At 38.6% G+C, this 21,823-nt stretch overlaps 1 protein-coding gene across 1 annotated transcript in view; it reads right to left on the bottom strand.

The window, feature by feature from the left end:
* Positions 1-21,823, bottom strand: part of PTPRN2 (protein tyrosine phosphatase receptor type N2) — a 636,596-nt gene that overhangs the window by 551,533 nt on the left and 63,240 nt on the right. Inside the window, exon 2 of the mRNA XM_053982009.1 lies at positions 17,936-17,986. Coding sequence (XP_053837984.1) covers positions 17,936-17,986 — 51 coding nt within the window. The remainder of the gene's footprint in view (positions 1-17,935; positions 17,987-21,823) is intronic.

Raw genomic sequence — 21,823 nt, forward strand, 5'->3', positions numbered from 1 at the left:
CACCTGCAGCTGGGAGATGCCACCTGCAGCAGCACAGCAACAGGCACAATCCAGAGGAACTTCACTAGCCAGCTCCATGCCTCCATGACCCCCAACACAAATTCTGGCTCACCTGGCAGTCATACTCCTGTAGTCAGAGATGGGCTGCAAATCTGGGTCAGAAGAGGGAAAGGACATTCCCCAGAGTAAAAATGGGATTTGTGCTCCTGCTCATGGATTTTCTGATCATCTGGATCATCATGGGGCGTGGAGCTGCGTGAAGGACACACTCTTTAAGCTGGGTTTAAATCCTTGTATCACCTTAGCTCTGTGCTCAGGGGTTTCTGAGGTCAGCACACAGGACTCCACAACAACAGACCTCTGGCTGACCACTTCAGATTGGCACAGAGATCACAGGCAAGCTACATATGGACATGTTAACCTGCCTCTGGCCAAGCAGAAGACACAACACTTGAGCTTAATAATCAATCCTAGTCCACCTTTTTTTCAAAGAAAACCAAAGTCTGAAAGCTTGAGGTATTCCTGGGATGAAAGCAAGAGGCACACACCAATGGCCAGAGAGTTTTTCACAAGGTGTGTCAAGCCCAACAGGCAACCCTCTTCATCCTAATGCCCACTGGACTGCACAGCCCACACAAGACACGGCCCTTGCAGGGTACCAGGTAAAAAGGTGACCCCACATCCTGCCTGCTAGCATCAGCCACAGACACTGAGATGGACAATCCAGCCACAACAGTCAGGGAACAGAAAAATACAAGTGCTGCTTCCACAGCAGCAATATTTCTGACCAGAGAAGGAGAAAACTAAAAGGCAGAGACTCATCCAGGCTGCCTGCTTTTGCTCATAAAGATGCAAAAGAAGATGATCCAGGGAGGAAGACGATCCAGGGAGGATGAAGAAGGAGGTTGGAGAGAGTAGCCAGGAGTCTCAAACAAAGCTTTTTGAGCATCCTGGCCACAATGGCACAAATAAGGTGGATTTGAAAGAACCATATCTGCTGAGGCCATGCCCAAGACCACAGTATCTTGCCCAGGTAACAACTTCTTTGAAATATATGAGTTTTCAAAACACGTAGTAACTATATCACAGACATGGATAACACAAACATAACAGTAACTTCTCTTTTGTGTAGTCAGAGAACATCTTAATGCCGACTTCCTTTCACATTTGGATATCACATTTGTCCGTGTTTATTTTGCTTACAAATACACAAACATTATTGTAATACTGATAGCATGAAACACGCCAAAAAAAAAAAATCACATTTCAACAAATTATTTCTAAGACATTAAAAAACTTTAAAATTTTTCCTGATGTACCAGTGACTTTACACCCTACAAAGACGCAAATACTTTTGAACAAAGTATCAGTCACTGCTCCCCCTTGCAGCTGATGCTGAATCATTCTAAACAGCAAAGATTTGCACAGTTGCAGGTGTCCACACAAATACTGTAAAACTTTGCCATCTTGACTTGCCTTTCTAAGTATTGGTGAGTTTGTTCTTTCTTTTCTTTGTTATCTGCCAGCTCTGTCAAATTGTCTGAATGTTCTGCAGCTATGAAATTCTTTGCTGCCTATACTGCCTATTACCAAAACCATACCCGAATCCATCAGATTTCCACAGCCCATTATGTCATTACACCTTGCTATTGTACACCAATTTCACCCATTCACTTCCATTCTCTGACAACTAATTTTAATGGGAAAGGGGCATGGCTGAATATATGACAGATTAACCAGCATTTCTAGCTCTCGGGGTAATCTCAAGCATTAAAATTTCTTTGGATTTCCTATCTATCACACATAATACCACTACATCTGCTAATACACTTATGTCACAGAACAAAAAGAGAACACACATCAAGTACTAGAAATTCAGTACTAAAAGATACTTTTGAAGCCATATTATTATACATAATAATATATTATATTATTATTGTTACTCAAGCTGACCTTAAAACAAGCATTTATAAGAGAGTAAAATTTTTTGGAATAGCGAATTCACCTTTGCAACTTTCTTTCTTACCAGTTCCATGTTGTCTCCCACTGAAATAATGATGGACATGCCAAGAAGGCCATTAGGCAGTTCTGGAGTAGAACTTGGCATCTGGCTGTATCCATTCTTCCAGGATTTCCCACAGTTATCAATGGAGCTGCCTTTATGGCACCCATCCACCACTCCACATTGGCACCAACCCCTGACAGAATACATTGCTACTTAAGTAATGGGGTTTTTCTGCAGACTCACAGGTTATGTTGCTCTGTTTTTGCATCTCTTTGCAGTAATTTCTGTCCTGACCCTGACACTGTGGGGCTGTCACTCTCCTGCTCCCAGCTGTACCCTGCTTGTACCCTTCAGCCTAACCTAGCAACAGGCATCAGGCAAAGAGATGCTGATGGGATTGAGAGGTTACCTTATTCATCCAGCTGCTGTTGAACCACTTGCCAAAGGCAGTAAGAACAGACTAAACCTGTCTAAACAGGAGTGTGATTGACAGAGGCAGACAGAAAATGAACCCACTGTGCCTGCTATTGCCTTTACCCACCACTGGTGACAAACAAACTCTCAACTCCCACAAATCGCATAAAAGTCATTAAAAAACAACCAACCACATCAGCTCATTGTCACACTATTACATGAAATAACTCACACAAACAGGCTAGATGTAAAAGGAAAGAAAAAGAACCAAAAAAAGCAAACTTTATTTTCTGACTCCATTATATATACAATAGCAAAAGTGACAGTGGATTGGAGGGTGAAACTGCCACCTCTCCAACCACACTGGTCAAACCAACAGTCCATCAAATCTCTCCACCCACAAAGAAGAATGCAAAACAATCTTTATTTACATGAACATGTGTGAGAAAATTCAGTTGAAATATGTAAGTATCAGAAGGCATAAGAAACTTTTAGAAGAACTTTAAAATTCTCAAACGAACAGGGCAACAGCTCATCACATATTTTTTCCTTTTTTGACTGACTAGGAAAACAAACAAGCAAAAAAACCAAACTGACCTCCCACAACACCTACAGAACCAAAGGGACGTCCATACAAGTGCTGGAGGTTACAGCCTTTTCTGACACTTTCTTGCATAAGCTCTCACTTTAGACAAAATTTTAATTTGCTATTTTTTCATACTTCTTATTCTCTCAGAATAAGACTTCAAAAGGATACAAAGTATTCAGGAAAAGAAACTTTCTTCTCATTATTGAGAAGAAATATTATTTCTCATATTATTTCTTTTTGATTATTTTGCAGTCTTCTGGCACTGAAGCTCATTCACTTCTCCCAAGACTTTTGGCCCTTTCCTTACACAAGCACCCTTGATCCAAATGAGCAAACAGGGGCTTATGGAACAAAATTAGGGACCAACTCTATAAATTATTTTTTCCCAAGTGCCTTGTACTTTTCTTGCATAAAATGCAAGTTTCCTATTTTAAAAGTAAACATCATTTTCATCAACATTTTCATCTGTAAAAAGATGAAAAAATACTTGGTATATTTTAAAATTATAATAAATTATAATAACTTATAAAATAAGAGTTAAAGGCTGTTTACAGAAAAAAGTATGCAAATCTTATTTCTGAATATATACAAAAAGTCTCATTTGGTTTCATTTTTTTACATTTTTTTTTTGTTTTCTTGAAAATTGCTGGTGATAGTTGTACCAAACATTACTTATCTTTCAGATCCATATAAGCTTTTAGAAATGCCTAAGCTACTAATACACCCTGACTCAGAAGTCAAGACCTAACACAGTAAGATGTGTGAAGGGCTCCTCTGAACTCAAGGAGCAAATATCTGAAATTAATATTAGTTTGGGTTAGCAATTAACCCTGCAGATTTGGGGATGGAAGCAGAGTATAAGGGAGTGTCATTGCAAACAGTGTCCAAAATTTACCTGTAGAGATCTGATATGGTAAATTATTTCTGTGCTTTTGACTCACCTGGCTGCTGCAGAAGACAGCAGGTAGATTTATCTGAGAACCCAACAGAAACAGCTTCTTTATGCCAGTCTTGATGAAGCAAAAATAAAAGTTACTTACACCCCCCTGCTCCACCATCAGGCTTTCTCCGTAAGTGCCCTTTCACATCTTCTCCTCACCCAACTCTGAGGCTCCTTTCAGAGCTCCAGAGTTCCTCAGCCTTGGAGCAAAACTAAATTTTACTGTTGGCGACACCCTGGGAAGGAAGGGTGAGCATGCACATGGGAAGGAAGCTTGGAGGAAGCCAAGGTTTCCCCAGCCTTTTACAATCTTTGGGATTCCCTCATCTCTTCCTCCATCCTGTGCATGCCTCCAGGCTCCCTCCACAATCCTAAAGAACCTCTTTTCCCCCATTCAGGATCTTTTCAGCATCCCCACACTTCATTTGTAAAATCAATTGTCTTCGCTTTCCTCAAGTAGCAAGTGCTGCTCCCAGAGAGGATCCCAGGCTCTGGCAAGGAGAAAAGGTACCAGGTCACAGCCAGACTGTGCTCTGATAAGGCAAGGACACCATGGGCAGATGCAGAACAGGGCTGAGCAGCTCTGGGGACAGAGCTCACTGTGACCCAGGTGAAAGAAGAGCAAACCACAACTTCTGCTGCCCCATCCCCACTGCCAATTCTGCTGCAAGGACAACTGAAGTCAGAACATCCCATGACCCCCTTCTCAGCCTTGAGAGAATGAGCTGCATTCCTCAGTTGAGTCTAAAGTTGATTCAGACATCATCAACAGCAAAAGATGAAATTGAGTTAAGTCTCACTCCGATTCTTTTCCACCTTCCATAAAAACAACCACTAATCAGTATTTCCAGAGCTGCTTCAAGTGCAGCAGTGCAAGATGGAGGGAGAGTCAGCTCTGGGCACACAAAGCTCAGACCTGTGCAGAGCACAGACCCAGCCCTGCCAGACAGCACGGCTCATGGGCACAGGCAGTAAACAAGCAGAAATAAATCAGTCTGTTCCCCCATAAAATTGCTGCCACTTGAGTTGCAGCATCTCACACACTGATACTGTAGATAATTTGGTTTCATCTTGATTACGACCTGTATTAACACCCAAAGTAATAAAATCCTTCACATTCTCATTTTACTGAAGCTAAAGGACAAACCTTCTGCAGTGACATATGGCTCTGCTCCTCTGCAAGTATGTTAGACTGCTTACAAAATCTCCTTGTCTAGCAAAGGATAATGCTTTTTAAAACAAATTACCTGCATTAATTTGTATTTTCCACCAAGAAAACCTCACATATCATCATAATCGTCTATCTATACAGATATGAGTTTCTCACATTGTTTGCACTTTTTTTCTCCTTTAATGGGGTGATTTTGGACTATGTCATTGATTATATAGCTGTAACATGCAATTTTTTCCAGCACAAGAGTCAGCTTGGGGCTCTCAGACTGCAGAGCAATTCCTGCATAGTTCAGACAACATTAAGAACAGTCTAGGGGACATGAATTGAGATGAGACCAAGTTTTGCAGAACTTTGAAAACAAGAGATATTTCATAGCTGATTACTTAAGTATGACTTTGAGTCTCAGGGGATTTAGTATTTCATAGAATTGGTTTTTTTTTTTTTAAACCCAAAAGCTTTCTCTGTAGTGTGTGTATTGATACATTGTTGCATAAACTTTGGAATACTCACTTTGATTAATAACTCCTGCTCTTTTCCAGGCTGCATAATTCCTCTCCATAGCCCTGCAAGATGACCAGATGCTATGGGGAGAGCAGAGATTATTCTAGATCTCTCTTCTAGGAGCAAGAACTGACACTTCCACCTCTGTGAGCAGACAGAGACAAAACCATGGTCCCCAATCTCCTGCAGGTGATCTTTATAAAGTGCTCCTTGTAAGATTTCTTTGTGGCCAGGGACCAGATTTTATTTTTGTGATGAGAAAGTATTTCTCTGCTTGAAGAGGCAGGTTCAGATTAAAAAAAATTAGTTTTATTCTCACCTTTTCTTGACTATGTATGCCTCCACTTGATTTTCCATCTAAAAATTATAGTTCTGAAAATAGCCAATTTCAGATTAAGAAAATTCTGTTTATTCATTGTTTTTAATAAAAAAATCTTCTACCTGTACCAATGACTTTTAAATAGCAAACAGGATGTGAACTGCATGACATACAGGAGCAGATTTTGTTTAGCAAATGCTTAATGTCATTGTCATGGTTCCTGAGAAAGCAGCTTGCAGTGGCACTGAAATTTGCAATTACTGCCACTTAATTAACAAATGCCCATTTCCCATCTACATCTACTATGGAGACATTCAAGTAAAAAAAAAAATGGGAATTATTTATTCCTGTACTACTGTACATCAGTGAAATGCATGATGAAAACCCCTTAGCCCTAGAATTTTGAACTATCATTTCCTTTGGTCTATGATGAACTAATCAAGTCATTCTCCCCATAACTGGGGAGAAATCATAAGGTATTATTTGAGCCAGCTGATCTGCATCATTTGTGGGAATCTTGTCTAAGCAAAGTAGGAAGGAACCACAACTTTAACTTTACAAGCCACTGCAGTGTGAAACGATGTCATGTTTTAATCCAGCCAGAACTTAAGCACCAAAGAGCTGCTTTTCACTGCCCCATCCCCCCCCCCAGCAAGATGGAGGGGAAAAGAGTCAGTAGGGTAAGAGCAAGAAAACTCCTGGGCTGAGATAAGAACATCTAAATATAATTGAAATAAAACATCTATAATATAGTTGAAATAAAATAATAAATTGCAATGAAAAGAAAAAGAAGAAAACCAAGAGAATTAAACCCGAGAAAGAGAAATTATGCAAATGGAAACACTCTCCCACCATCAACCAACTGATGTCCAGCCAGTCCCTGAGCAGCAGCTCCCAGGTTATGACACCCTGGGACATGCCTGTGGCCAGCTGGGGCCAGCCCTGCCAGCTGGGTCCCCTCCCACACTCCAGAGGTCTCCCAGAACCTTTTGCTCCCCAGACTCCTCCCTGTGGGGGTCATATGAGGAGCAGAAGAGGTCCTGATGCTGTGCAAGCCCTGCTCACCAGCACTGAGAACATCCCTGAGTCACCAACACTGACTCCAGCACAGATCCATAATAGCCCCATGCCAGCTACTGGGATGAAATTTAACTCCAGCCCAGCCCAAGTCAACACAGTATGGCCTCTTCAGAATACAGGAATTAGTTCATGTGTTGCTGAAGAGATGCTTGGGGATAGAAAAAGAATTCTTTCTGTTAGACTGATTCTTCCCACAGATTTTTGACATGAAATGGCATTTTTTAAGCTCTAACTTTCTTGCCTTCTAAAATATGCCATTAACCTCTATGCCAGTCATAACTTATTTTCAATTACCATGCCAACAAAATACATTGAGACAAGTAAATCTTTTTTGGCATCATATGTGAAGGATAATATTTCACAGAACAACAAAATTTTAATCAATGATCTTATTTCTCAGAGGGGAGCAACCAAAATTTTGGGACTAGTATAAATCTCTTGAAATGTTTGAAATAAAGCCCAGAAAGAAGGCCTGACTTCTAACTGGGAATGCAGTGGATCCAGAGACACAAAATGGGCACTAACTGCCTGATTACCATTTTAGTGAACATGCATTTATAATTTGTACTGCAACATTAAGCACATCCATGAACCCTTTGCCACTAAGAAAAACAGTGGTGCAAGAGGGATCCTTTTCTGCCCAAACTTGTTTCAGAGCTCACCATTTCTTCAGTTATAATAATTTCTGCCTCAAATGTTTGGGTGGGAAGTTCTAACTGCAGGAGCAGAAAAACAATGGAGAAATCTTAGTATTAGACAACTTCAAACATTTTTAACAAAAACACTGTGTGGAAGTTTGACATCTAAAGTTAGATTTACCATAACAAAATTGAAATTAATAAAAAAGAATTTGAGACATGGAATAAGGACTGGTATTTCTTAACTGTATATTGATCCATTTTTGTCCAACTAGTATTCACAGAAATTTTAAGTAAGGAAAAAATAAATGAATGAGTTTAAAAGTCAAATATTTCTAAAACAATCATTCACCAAACACATCAATCAAAATTACAGGTAAAAACGGAGAGGAAACTTTTCTAACAGGTACTGTCAGTCAAAGAACAGTTTGTTCCATTAAATTACTCAGCATAATCCACCACCAAAATTCTACTAATATGAAGGCAAGCTGTCAGCAGAGTAGGAAGTCTTAATTATTGTAGAAATCTAGTAAATCTACACATCTCTAACTTGGAAGTGAAACAACATCCTAGAAAGAGAGATTAAATTAGAAGACTAACAGTAGACATAGAATTTGGAAAGTCTGGGGGTTTTTAAAGTCACAATAAACAAGAAGCAGTCAAGTTTGCTACTTAAAGCTTGAAAATAATTAAAATTTAAAAACAAAGTACTACCACTTTGAAAACCACTCCGCCTACAAAGAAAACAAATCAATTTAATTTTGGAAATACAAAAGCCATTTACACTGCTTCCGCTGTGACTGGGCATTGCAGATTGCCTTCTTTAAGTGTTCAATAAACTATGAAACTATTAGCAATCTTGCCATCCAAAAATCCATTCATCAAATTGTCTCCCGATACCTTTCCTATCTTGACCTCACAGAAACAGAGATGCAGCAGCATAACGTGGAGTACAAGGAAAGGAATACAGGACAAAGACAAAAATCTGAAGGAAGGTCTCAGTAGTTTTCAACTCCCCTCAATTTATTTTTTCCCCACCAGTACATTATAGTTTTTGGCTGGGTAATACACCTCTTTCTCATCTACTACAGAGTTTATGATAGAGAAAATATCAATAGCAGCTCAATAACAGAGAGAATCAAAAATAGGCATTTTTGCCATTGAAAAATCGCACAGTGTGCAGCTGTGCACAATCATTCCTGTCCTGATACTTCCAGGAAAAAAAAACTATGATACAACCTTATCTCTGGAAGACTCAGTGAGATAATGCAGTTAAAAGTCCAAATACAATCTCAAGAGAGTTAACATTAAATAGAATAAATTAGGTATACATTTTAAACCTTATCATAGTACTGCAAATTCATTACTAACACAAATGTTTAATGCATTACATTAAAAGATTTTTCCATTGTACCTTGAAGAGTTACGAGTCCAAACATGAAAAGTTGTACTCCCTTACTCAGCCTCAACATCCTCTGCAGTTCCCAGCCTTAAATCACACTGATCCTACTACAGGGCACTAGAGGAACATGCTGACACAGCAGCATAAGCTACCAAATATTCTCAACTTGTGCAGAGTAGCAGCCAAAGCTATTTCAGTAAAGACCAAATTACAATAAATAGTTTGGGACCATAAAATATATTTATTGTTCTGTCTACATCTAGAGCAACTTTTGTTGCTGTTGCCATGGGGCTGGAGGGAATGAAGGAAAAGTCTGTTTAAATTAAAGGCTTGGAATGTCATATAATGCAGGATGACTTTTCATTAACAGGTCTTTACCTGTTAATCAACAGCACCAGAATTAGTTCACTTTCAGATTGTTCTTGTTTATTAAATGAGGACATATAATAATAAAAGCCTCTCACAGTTCTTTATTACAAATATTTGTTCTAAGCACTAGAACGAAGAAAGAATATATTTTCTTGTTCATTTTGGGAGAATCAATCCAAATCAAGGACTCTGATAGTAGGTACACAACCTGGGAAAAACTTCTATGTTATTTATTTTAATTTTTTTTAAAGCAAATGTTGAACCTCTTTCATGGTAATTAAAAGGTATTTTTATATATTCTACATTTATGGTTTTCATGTGCGTATAAACTTGCATCTCCTTTAGAATATTATAAAGTAATACCATCCTCCTTGGCTTCTTACTTGACAAAATGGATGTCAATAATTACTGCATATATTTTTCAGACACAAGCTGTCTTGAGACTATTTCATGCAGACTCATCACATTTGCTCTGCTGCAGTGGATACACTTTCATGTGAACCATGTAGTAAGCTTTCTACTCATTTCTCCTATAGTCTCTGAGAAGCTGCTTACCCAGGACCACAACATCATCCCCACAAAAACCAAAAGTATTTTTTCCTGTTAATTTTACTGTCTAAAGGCAGATAGAGAGGCAAAAGACTATTAGTGCTTGTCAAATGCTACGAAGTCAGAAACAAAATGATGTTCACTGGATTATTAGTGCAATGCAACAGCAGTCAGGTGATGCAGAGTTTGTGCAGCAAACAGGAGGAAGAATTTTAAAAGAACATTTGAAGAAAAAAAGACAAAAACAGGGGGGAAAAATGGCATCTTCTGCACAGAAAAACGTGTAGCTGTGAAGAACCATCCAAAAGAATGTTATTCAGGATATACTTAAGAAATCTATAGCTTTGCCTCCTAAACACTCAAGCAAATGCAGAGTGAATAGTCATTCATTGCCCTTGCAAAATTGGTACATTTTGAAATTATATTTGATTCATGACCTCTTGTCTTCAGCTTATGTACTATAAGACAGGATTACTGAAGCTTTCAAAAAGACACAAGCAGCATATATATTTTAAGAAGCACCATTTTCCCAAGCAGGGGAAGGCTTCAAAGTTTTCTAGTCTGTCTCTTTTTAGGCATTCCTATCAATGCCTCAGTTAATTACCACTGTGCCTCAGTAATTAATCTGATTGACCCAACTAACCACTACTACACAGAGACAACAGTCACTCATATTTAGGGGGGCAAAGGCAAACACCAGTTTCCCTTCTGACAGAGGATAGATGAAGCCCAAAATAAGCAAGTAGTTGTTAAAGCACTTCATTTTTGGAATAACATATTTTTAACCAATTGGAATGCTAAGCAGAAGGTATCCTTTAACATCAGGAGAAAAGGTCCTGTCTCACTCAAATCTGGGGCTACCCAATAATCACAATATGGTTGTGCAGCCATCACTGCCAACTCATTTCACATCTCTTCTCTTTTGACAACTTTTATTACAACCTTTTGTTCATAAAAAAAATTATACTTTTTCTTTGTTGGTGGGCTTTTGGTTTGTTTTTTTCTTAGTAAATGTGAACAATTAAAGAAAAATCTGCCTGTTATTCTATTTTTTCAAAAGCTGTAACCAAACATCTTAATCACCATGAAGTGAACCACACTTGTGAATGTCCCTTGACACAAGAAGAGGACAAACTATGATGGATTTAGAGCAGAGGCACACTGCTGCAGTGTCACTCCAAACCAGGATTCATTCGCTTTCCACCTCATTGCCAGAACATTATCCCTTGGTGTTCTCTTCTTCTCTCCAGACCACACTGTCCTTTTCAGACTCTCGTGTTTCATCATTCATCAGGCTCACACCTTACTGAGACTCCCTAATGCCTTTGTCAAACAGGCTGTACTTTTCCATGACCTCTCAAATGTTAAAATTTTTTTTTTGTTAGTGTAATAGGAAACATCTCTGAATATGCCCAATGAATGTGCTGCTATGAAGCTTACCCAAAAGGTGTTAACAAAAACGTCCACCACACACTGATAAGATACATGATCAAAACAATATCTCTAATACGCAAACACATTTTCATGGAACATTTAGCATGCTAGTTTAACATACAAGTTCAGAGTTACCCTAAATTGTATATATAATGCCTACATGTCCCAAAAAAACCAGCAGAAAAATAAGATTTGGTTGTATTTTTTTAATTAACACATCTTGTAAGGCTGAAGACTTCATATCACCTCAAATATTGCAGAGAGAAATACTGAATCTAAAAAAAAAAATAAAAGGCAACTCCAGAAATGTCAGAATTTTAATCCTACTTAATATCAGATCATTACATTAGATTTTAGAAATTCATCCATCTTATCACCACAAATGCATAATTTTGAATAGAGAGATACCAGATAACTATGGTTATTCTCCAGTGATGTCCACCAGACACACCTCACATCCCCCCCAATCTGCAGGGGGGGAGGTGGAATCTTGTAATCAAAATTCTTGAATTGAACACCAAAATGCCCCCAAAATCACTCAAAACCACACTGGTTAAACCATTTTCTTACAATGCTTGCCCTGGTCCTGTGAAAAGAAAATGCATTACCGCAAGTTACAAAACTAAGATAGAACTAAAGCTTCCTTGTGACAACACAGCAGAATTCTTGCCTGAGCTCTGAGCAAAAGCAGGTCTGTCCACATGAAATAACACTGGGCAGCACTCAGCAGCTCCAAAACTTATTTACTAGCACAGGACACAGGAATATAAAGGATTACCCGTGGCTGGTGGGAGATTTATGGCTGCCTCTCACACCTGGTGCTGGGCAGCACACTGCCAGTGATGTCTCAGCAATGCTTTTCTGCCCTGCAGGAGCTGCACCCAAAAAGAACCTCCCATAAAGAAGTTTTTACAGGCAGCTGGGGCAGTGGATAACCACAGTTGCATTACCACGCTAAACATCCTTTCCTAAGATCACTTGATCAATTTGATCACTGTTCTAAAGCCAGTTGTGCTGGGCATTTCTATCCCACCATCCCACAGGCAGTTGTTCTAACACCACACTGAGACAAAGACAAGATACAAATACACAGTTTGGGAGATAGATGGGGCTTTTTTCAATGAGGAAAAAAAAACTCACCACACTGTTTCAAAGTAAAGGAGATGAAGTCATCACTGCACTGACTTTTAACCTTAAATGTTAATTTTTCACCTCCAGTACCTCAGATAGCTCAGGGGAAGTGAGAGCTAATACACAGAGAACACAGGCTAATGGGAAATTGGAGTCTTCCTCCCAAACTAACTCCATTTCATGTAGTTTCTCCTATTTTAGAACTGTCACACAAACTAATGAAGAACAAGTGTGGGGAACTTTAAAAAAAATAGAGTCAATTTCAATCCTGGTGTTTATTTCCACAGACTTGTTTCAAAAGGTGTGAGCATTTCCTTAAAAATTATAAAATATTCCTAATAACTGAGACACCATCCTCATATCCACAGATTCTCAGGAATACTTAGGTGTTAACTCACCCTTGATTTCAGTTGAATGGACTGTGTAAAAACTTCTAAGGATGTGGATTTTCAGAATACCATTATACAATGGCAGATTTTAAGCTTTACTCCCTCGAGTACCACACAAGATTGCAACTTCTTCTGACATTACTTATTCAAAGCATATTTTAAAAAATTAAGCATCAGACAAAAACAAGTCCCATTATTTCATTGAACTGGTACAGAAGAACCACTGGAAGTAAATCCTAATATTTAAATAATTGATCAGACATTTACAACAACAAAACATCCATGTGCAAATATCCACACACACTCATTTACTCAAGAATTCAGGCAAGAAATTACATCGGGTGGTATTTGAACTTCAGTTATTTGTGAAGAATCCCCACATCCTTTTAAAGCACAAAAATTCTCTACAAACAATACGGCAAGTGCATGCAGAGGTAGCACTCAGTGTTACTCCTCAGAAGTCTGAATTTAGTTATAACAAGCACTGATGGTCACTGAAAGGGCTCAGAAAGCTTAGGCCCAGATTTATAGTGTCATTTGACAAAAATTCAATAGCTTTTTGGAGAGCCAACACAGATGTTGCTGCAGACATCTGTTAGCTCGACAATGCCGAGGTGCATCTCCCTCTGCAATCCCACCCTACCAGGCAATGGTCTGGAAAACCTCAAAGCAGAACACATTAAGTTCAAGAAGCCATTTCAGGGATCCTGACTTCTCTCCCTTATCATCTGTAGCACATGTTTACCGTTTATGGCTCATCACCAGCCCACACAATCACTTATATTCCAAATGTTCAAGGAGCTCTGTAGCTGAGGAAGAAAATGCATTAATATTCTGAACTACCTGCAGAGATCTGGGCTTGGAAAGGTTCAGGATTTTGTACTGCAATGCCTGGCTGCCTCTGACACACCGTGCTAACCTAAGTCCCTCCTAACCAGTGCAGCTTGCATACATAAAGCAATATTGATTCAGCTGTGAGTGCTGTTTGCCCAGCCTTTCAGCAGCACAGCTTCTCCAAACACTGCTGCAGACATCAGAGCGTGTCTTCCGAGGAGAAGGGTGCTGTTTGTCAGCCAGGCTTGGCTTAATGATGCACTCTGCGCCAACGACTGCATTTAATTAACTTTCCTTGCTTGGCCTCACAGAGCTGTTTTCTGCTATCTGATCTTGCCTGCATGAACCCCATTCTGATGTCATGCAGAAAGGAGGCTTGCAGCCACAGCCTCTTTCATAAATAAAACTGCCCTGACTTATAAAGTTGATGGGAGCAAAGAGATCATGATATCCATGCCCACATAAAACACAGCACAAAACTGCTTTCTGAAGCAAAATATCTGGAGATTAAAGCTAAAGGAAAGAAGGCCACCCTTCTAAATGAGCAGTTTAATAACAGAGAGGACATGGGCCAATAAGGGATGGTTATTTTGAAATGAACACTTTTATCTGTACCACATGGTGTCTTTCCCAGTGGCACTGCTAGAATTCAATAGCACAGTTTCATGAGAAAGAATAAGAACTTGTCTTTGTTTTGCTGTTTACAGGAGCCAGTTTGTTTAAACCTTCCAACAAGGAAGATAAATGAGCTGATGTTTTACATGAACTGCTTTATCTGTCACTTAAAATGCAAAACAAAACATGACATATTCCTGCTTATCCAGCTGTACTAAATTTAGTATATAAATACAAGGACTGTTCAAGGGTAAGCAAAGGATTTGAGTCTCAGAGATCCTCTAAAAACTCCTTCTTGATGTTTTTTTCTTTCCTTTTCATACAAACATTCTAGGCAGAGCTGTTAAGGAAAAAATACACTCACAGGCAAACTCTTGCTTGAACTTCTAACCCAGACAGCAGAGAGTATGTGAAGGTGTGAAAGCCATATCCCACTTTACCCACAGCTGTGTCACTACACTTACCATCACTGCAAATACTATTCCTCATATTATTATTTTCCTTCTATGTATCTTCTTTAATCAAGATGTTATTTGCTTCCTGTTGTATCTGTAAAAGCTTTTCAGCATTTATTGGGAGGGGGCAAGCATTTCCAAGCTTCTAGTATGCCAAGTTACTTTCTATCAGAGTCTGCAGCTCACAGGCATATTCACCTTTCCCATCAAGTCTTTTTAGCTGCAGGCTTTCAAGCTTCCAAGCATTTTAGATGGGTGTAAATGTCAATTCCTCCAACTCTAAGAAAGAAGCAATGATGTACCAGAAGATAAATAAATTACATTTAAGTCACTTCACCTCTCAAAGTTCTGGCTTTGAAAAGGAAGAGTCCAGGAAAACTAACTCAGTCTTTTTACCTGGCTCATCCTTATGTCATTAAAATTAACATGAAACAGTATGTTCCTTTTTAACCACTTGATGAGTCAGTGCAGCTCAGAAAACTGATAAAAGGTTTGTGGAAATAAATTAATATTGCATGACTGCTGCTGGAGCTATTAAACAAGCATAAGCAAGAACCCATCACTGAAGCCAAAAGAGACCATTAAACGATGAGGGAAAGTGGCAGAAAAGTCAACAATCATTATTACAGCAGGTCCTTCGCCCTGCAAAAATGGCATGTGACCTAAGCAGATGTAAGCAGCCCTTATCTCTGATAAAAACAGTTATACTGCTTATCTCAGCTCTTACAATTCTATTACATTGCTTTTGACAATATAAAACCCATTCTTTGAACACCATTTTTTTTTTTCTTCATGGAAAGGAAAATTTATCAAAATCTTTCAGTAAAAATTTTTCTTCAGAAGAAATGAGAAAGGAAGAGTCGGGGGGGGGGGTTAAGCTATGAAATAGCTCAGTTATTGGTGTTTTGGTTATGTTTTCACAAGTCTGATGCATGAAACACACTTGAAATCTACAGCTGATGACAGATGTGAGACAGCAAATACTGTGACTTATGTCCTCAGTAGGCAAACTTAGTTTTATTTTGGCAAATGTGGTCAGTTTTCTCTGCCTCTGCTGGAGGCAGAGAAAAATATCAGAATTCTCAACGTTCCTGCAGGAGTCAGAAGCAGATCTGCAGACCACAGACGCTACCAAAAAGCAGCTGCTGTTTCTTACCCACTTTCACACTGTACTTCAGAAATACCCACTTGTGTGACAAGAAAGGAGATAAACCTTTACAAAGTAAGCTCTGCTTCTGAGCACAGTGACCTCCACAAACTTCAGTTCCTGAGCTCTCAACCCCTCAAATTTTAATATATCAGAATTCCTGAAAAATTTCAGAGATGCAGGTGATTCAGCAGCACTTTGGGCAGGAAAATTGTGAAGGATTGCTCAGAAGCAAGAGGCCCACTTCCTTTCTGCTACATATAAAAAAAAAATCTGATAGTTTTTTAGTATTTCAGTGTACAATCTCACAAAGATGCTGTTTATTTTCTCAAGAATGGTTTATCTTCACTTGCATCAAGGATAGCATTTAAAATACACTCGAGGATAACATTTGCTCAGTGGAAAAAAAAAGAATGAAATAATTTACAGTTACCTTAAACACTTTGACAGAATCCCTGCAAGTATTTTTTTAAAACAAGATCAGACATTAGAAAATATTATTGATCAACTGTCTTACTACTGATATTTCTTTAAGCTAGTTATGCCAAAATATGAGTATTTTTACACAAGAGATCCATTCAAATTCAAAGATACAACTTCCATGATTTAATTTTGCATGCTAATGAGTGTCATATGGAGATTTTCCAAACTGCATCTTGATTTAAGAAAACAAGTAGAGCAAGGAGTTAGGAAGTTACATTTATAGGAACAGCAAAGTCTTCAATAGAGAGATCCCTTAAAGTACAGAAAGTGCTATTATCTGTTGCATAAATTCCCCATTATGCATTATCTGCTGCATATAACAGTTACCTATGATTAAACCTGAGTGAACCTGATTAAATCTGCTTGCACTGAGGAAGACTCCAGCCTAAGCACTGGAAAATATTGATAGTCAGCAAAATTCAACCTGTTCAAATCTGTCACTGCCCTTCCTGGTGTCAATCATGGGAATCATCAATACAAAATTCTTATAAATTTGCATTTGTTTGATGTTAAACAGTACTACAAATTTAATCTCATTTCATCTTAAATGTTCATTAGCTAAACCTTATTAATATTTAATTTATTAATAGACCCGTATCATTGTTTCTGTGTTTGATGGAAAACAAAACTTTTCTTTACAATATGGAGTCACAAACAAAAATTTCATATACCATACTTAATTTAAAAAATTAACCCCCCTTATTACAGATCTACATATTACCATATATTTCCATGTCAAAAGACACTATTAAAACTACTCCCTTCCTCCTTTCATCACATACACACATATTTTATAACAGTTATTGTTTCAAAGATCTCTCTCAAAACATCTTCTGTCCTTCACTGGGAATTAAATCTTTTCATATAGCGCATTTCCAATCTTCAACTATTATTAGCAAACATCTTTTGTACTATTCCATTAGCCTCATTCACATGTTGTGCTGGCTTTTTTGACTTACTGAAAATAAATTATGCAGGACAGCAGAAGAAAGCTGTTTCTGCATAATTCAAGTAAAATCACAGAAAAAGGAAGCAGTATAATCAACAACTGCAGTGTTCCTTTGAGACTTACTTTCTTATTATTAAAAATAACAATCTTTTGAAGAAGAGGAGACTGATAATTACTCAACATCATCCTCTAAAAAGAAGAACAAACTGAAGGTAACAAAACAGTTATTTCCACCCATATTAAGACAAATTAAATGGTAGCATATTCCAGTGTGTTTAATTAAATTAAAATCTATTTCACATAAAAGTAAATGGTTTTGCTCAGGGTTGAGAGGACATTTATTTATTTATTTTTAATCTATTAAATTTTTCTTAACTGCTGACCAGAATAGTCACACCTGGTACTTTTCCTTTTCCCCTCCTTCTCACTCACACATGTGTTTGGTTTACTGAATCAAACATGTAGCAATTACAGAGTGGAGGACAGAGCAACCAGCAAACAAAACATGGAGGACTTACCATTTACACAGACTTCAAAAGACTTGCAAAGGTCATCCTCAAACAGGCAGCCTAAAAACACAGAAGAACGGTAAAAATTAACACAGGTTTCAAACTGTGGATAATTAGTGCATATTGAAGACCTATTAAATGCTCTGAAAAAGTCAGACACTTGGTTTGCCTTGGGAGTTCAAACTGGGCAGTAGAGGAAGTCCAGAACAGGTCTGATTAGACAGCACACCTTATTAACTGGCTATGTCCAGAGTAACCTTTGAAGTTTTCCCTCCTCTCATTTCTCTACTGAAGGTTCAGTTTTTCCATGCATGTGTCTCTCATTTAGTAATTTGAGGGACTTTGTGTTCCCTTAATTTTGAGCACATTATTATACCACAGCACAGTAATGCTGCAATACACTACAAGAATATACACACCAAGAAACCAAGAGCATCCTGACAATACTGCTACTGCAATGAGACAAGCCTATAAATCAGCCTGTAGATTGCTCAGATTAAGCTTGGATTTAGTAGTTGCAACCACTGACCACGCCTAAGACTTCAGGAGTGCCAAATCCTTGGAGAAAGGCTTCCAAATTAAGCCATCCCTACCAACACCCTAATGTGGCAGCAGCTCTCTGGACACAGAGAGAAGCAGACAACTTTCCCAGGCATCGTTCTGGGAAGGCTGTGAGAAGATCAGAGAAAAGAATGAGAAATAATTCTTATCTTCACTTGCTGCACCTGGTATTGTGAACATGTGGAAGGTGTTATGGAGATTTGTTTACCAAAGGGTGGTTTCTTAATTAGCCAATGGTGATGGTGTTTTAATAAAACGACCAATCAAGTCCAGCTGTAACAAATTGGGGTATAAAAAAAGCAGTGGGTTCCTTACAGCTTTCTGTAAATGCATGGAGTCTATATCAATTATTACCTGGCCAGGGTCCCACCTGTGTTGACACCCTACTACCTCACAGACAAGTGACAAATCAGTATAGGTCCATGAAAAAATCCTTGGATTTTTTTGATTTAAAACAGGAAATTTGATGACAAAGTTGCTGCTTGATGAGCCCCTACTGCACAAGCTCCACTCTTCACCCTAGAAGCTTCATCCAGGTTGGCAATCCTGCTCTTTCACTTGTACACATCTTCACGGATAAAGTATTCTGCTCCTTTGTCACCAAACAATTCTGTTCCCTTGGTGCCACCCAACCAGGTATTGAGAGAGTAGTGATTATTGCTTTTGCTCAACCAAAATGAGTCCCTGCTGATAGTTGTGAAGGCAGCAGGGAAGTGGGCAAGATGTGCCTCTGTGGTCCCTCCACACTGGGGCACAGGGACAGGTTCAAAGGCACTGTGAAATCTCCTGCTACTTGTTAAGGGCACTCACTTTGTTTACCCAACCAGTAGTTTCTTTATTTTCTGACAAAGCTAGAGCTAGGGCTGGAGCAAATCTGAGGAATGAAGCTTTGTTGGACACAAACACTCCCCTTAAGAACACATTTTCACAATTAACCCCTTTGATTTTCCTGGAAAATGTCTTGTTTATTAGTGGCCACACGGAGTTATGATATTAAACAATATTGAACTTTTCCACACTTTGCATCAAGAAACCAGCAAGGAACTACACCAGATCCAAATAAATGAGCAAATCCTCTCTCCTCAGCCATGCCTAGCTCCATGAAAGCACAGAGTACAGCACCTCTATTCACCAGGGAGTCCAGTGGATCATGTAAGATGTTCTTAGAAAAAGAACTGAAAGGCTCAGGACTTTCTGACCATTAATTACCTGGCTCCTAACCCAGCTAAAATAAAAGTTTTGGTGAGATAGAGTGATTTAGGAATTTCTGAAAAGCCTTTCAGCAGATAACTGTATTAGCACATCATTAAGCCTGAACTTATACGCTGTGTGTCTCAGCAGGATTTAGCAGCACATGCTAGGTCTGAGCTAGGCCAGCCCAGCTATGTGAATCCAAGACATGTTGGAGAACCAACAGAGTCCTTCACATCCATCCCACACCTGCCTGCAAAGACCACATACACATAACCTCACACAGATTTACAATATGCACAGGAATAAAAGAGTTCTCTCATCCTTTTACCCATGCCCCAGTAAACTGGTACCATTTACCCAGTAAATTTGGTACCTTTTGAAAGGGAAGTTTCAGACCAGGAAACTTCTTCACATAGAGTATGGCAGAATGGCATGTGCCCACACAGTACACAAAGTGTGGTTTGCAACCTATTCTTGAGATGTGGATGATTTTGCTCCAGACAAGTCTGCTGTAAGAACCATTTGACCTGGAACAGCGTCTGGAAACTCATTGAAGATACCTGACTGCAGCCCTGCTACTGACCCAGCCAAGCAGGAGGATGCCTGAACTGCACCTTGCACCAATATACACTAGATTTGGAAATGTATACTTTAGTGTTCCTGTTTCCAGAAATCTGAAGGTAACTCTTCTAAAAAAAAAAAGGTTTTATAGCTAGGAAAAAAAATCAGTATTCCTTTTTTCCTAGGAGAATAAAAAAAGAATTAAAACCAGAAGCCAGAAATATCTGTGTCCAGCAAAATGCTGCTGAATTTGTCCTGCAATGGAGGGAAGACAGGCACTTTTGTAGTTATTTCCCATGCTGCAGTGCTGTGGATCCAAAAGGTGTCAGAAGAGAAGTTGCAGCCAGGAATATTTCTAGTGGAGTGGCACATTAAAACAGTGACAGGTTCACCTGACTCTACTGATTTGAAGCACCTGGGAGCTGGGATTACAACCACCTGCTGTCTGTAGCCACCTGCCAGAAATAGGCCATCCTATAATAACACACTGATATTCTCAGAAGCAGAAAATACAGATAACAAAATGAACAAAATGAGCCTGCTTAGGTACAAAGAAATCAACAGTCATGCTACTTCTATACAGCACTCTGATTTTGCTTTATTGACTAATAAATTTCCCATGAAAAGCACAAAAGAAAACTGGCATTATCATGTTTTAGTTTCTCTTTTAATAACTGTTGTTTATTTGATGCTCACTGCAGCAAGGAATCTGATGCAATAAGACTTGTAAACCAATGTCTTGGAGAGTAAATTAATGAAGTCAATTCATAGTAAACTATATCCATGTAGGATTACGCTAAAATAGACAAAGACCTCCAAAATGCCTTGAAAAATATTTTGTTTCAAATTATTTATTGCTAGAGTTGACTGTTATGCATATTTCACCAACCAGTCAATATGCTAATTTAGCTACTAATTTATCTCCTGCTATTTGCTGGAACACTAAGTATCATATTTCATTTTAAATATCATCTACCCACTATTAGGAATGGTGGTAATAAGTCAACTCCAAAGAGTGAAATGGTGTCATCTCCAAAATATATTAAATTCAGTTCATGCCTTATGGGAACAAAATTGCATTGCATTTTCTGTCAAAAAAAATCTATCACAAAAAAAAATCTCCCAGTACACATAAACTGTTGATACATTATTTTCAAACACCAAATCTAAAGCCCCAATCTCACTTCACACAGCAGCCCTGAAATAACAAAGTCTCCACATAATTATCCAGCATACCTTGCCTTGCCAAATGTAGAATTTAAAGAGTTTTCTTACCAAACTTTCATTGAAATTCAACTCTTTATTAACACTTGCATGGTCTCCACATCTCAGTAGTGACAAATCAGGTTAATATACTGTATAGAATGTACACTACAGTATATTTACATGGTGCATTATTAAATAGCCACAAAAAGAGATTCCACAGGGCCTTGCAAATTCTTCTGCCTCGCCTTCCCTTCCTCCCCCTCTATATTTCCAGTGCTGTTTCTCAGAAAGGCAGCAAAACATAATCACAAAATACTGCTGCAAGTACAGGAGCTAAAAGTTTATGTTTCTTTTTTTTCCAACTTATTCTTCTCA

Source organism: Vidua macroura, chromosome 1 (genome assembly GCF_024509145.1).
Source record: "Vidua macroura isolate BioBank_ID:100142 chromosome 1, ASM2450914v1, whole genome shotgun sequence".
Classification (NCBI taxonomy): domain Eukaryota; kingdom Metazoa; phylum Chordata; class Aves; order Passeriformes; family Viduidae; genus Vidua; species Vidua macroura.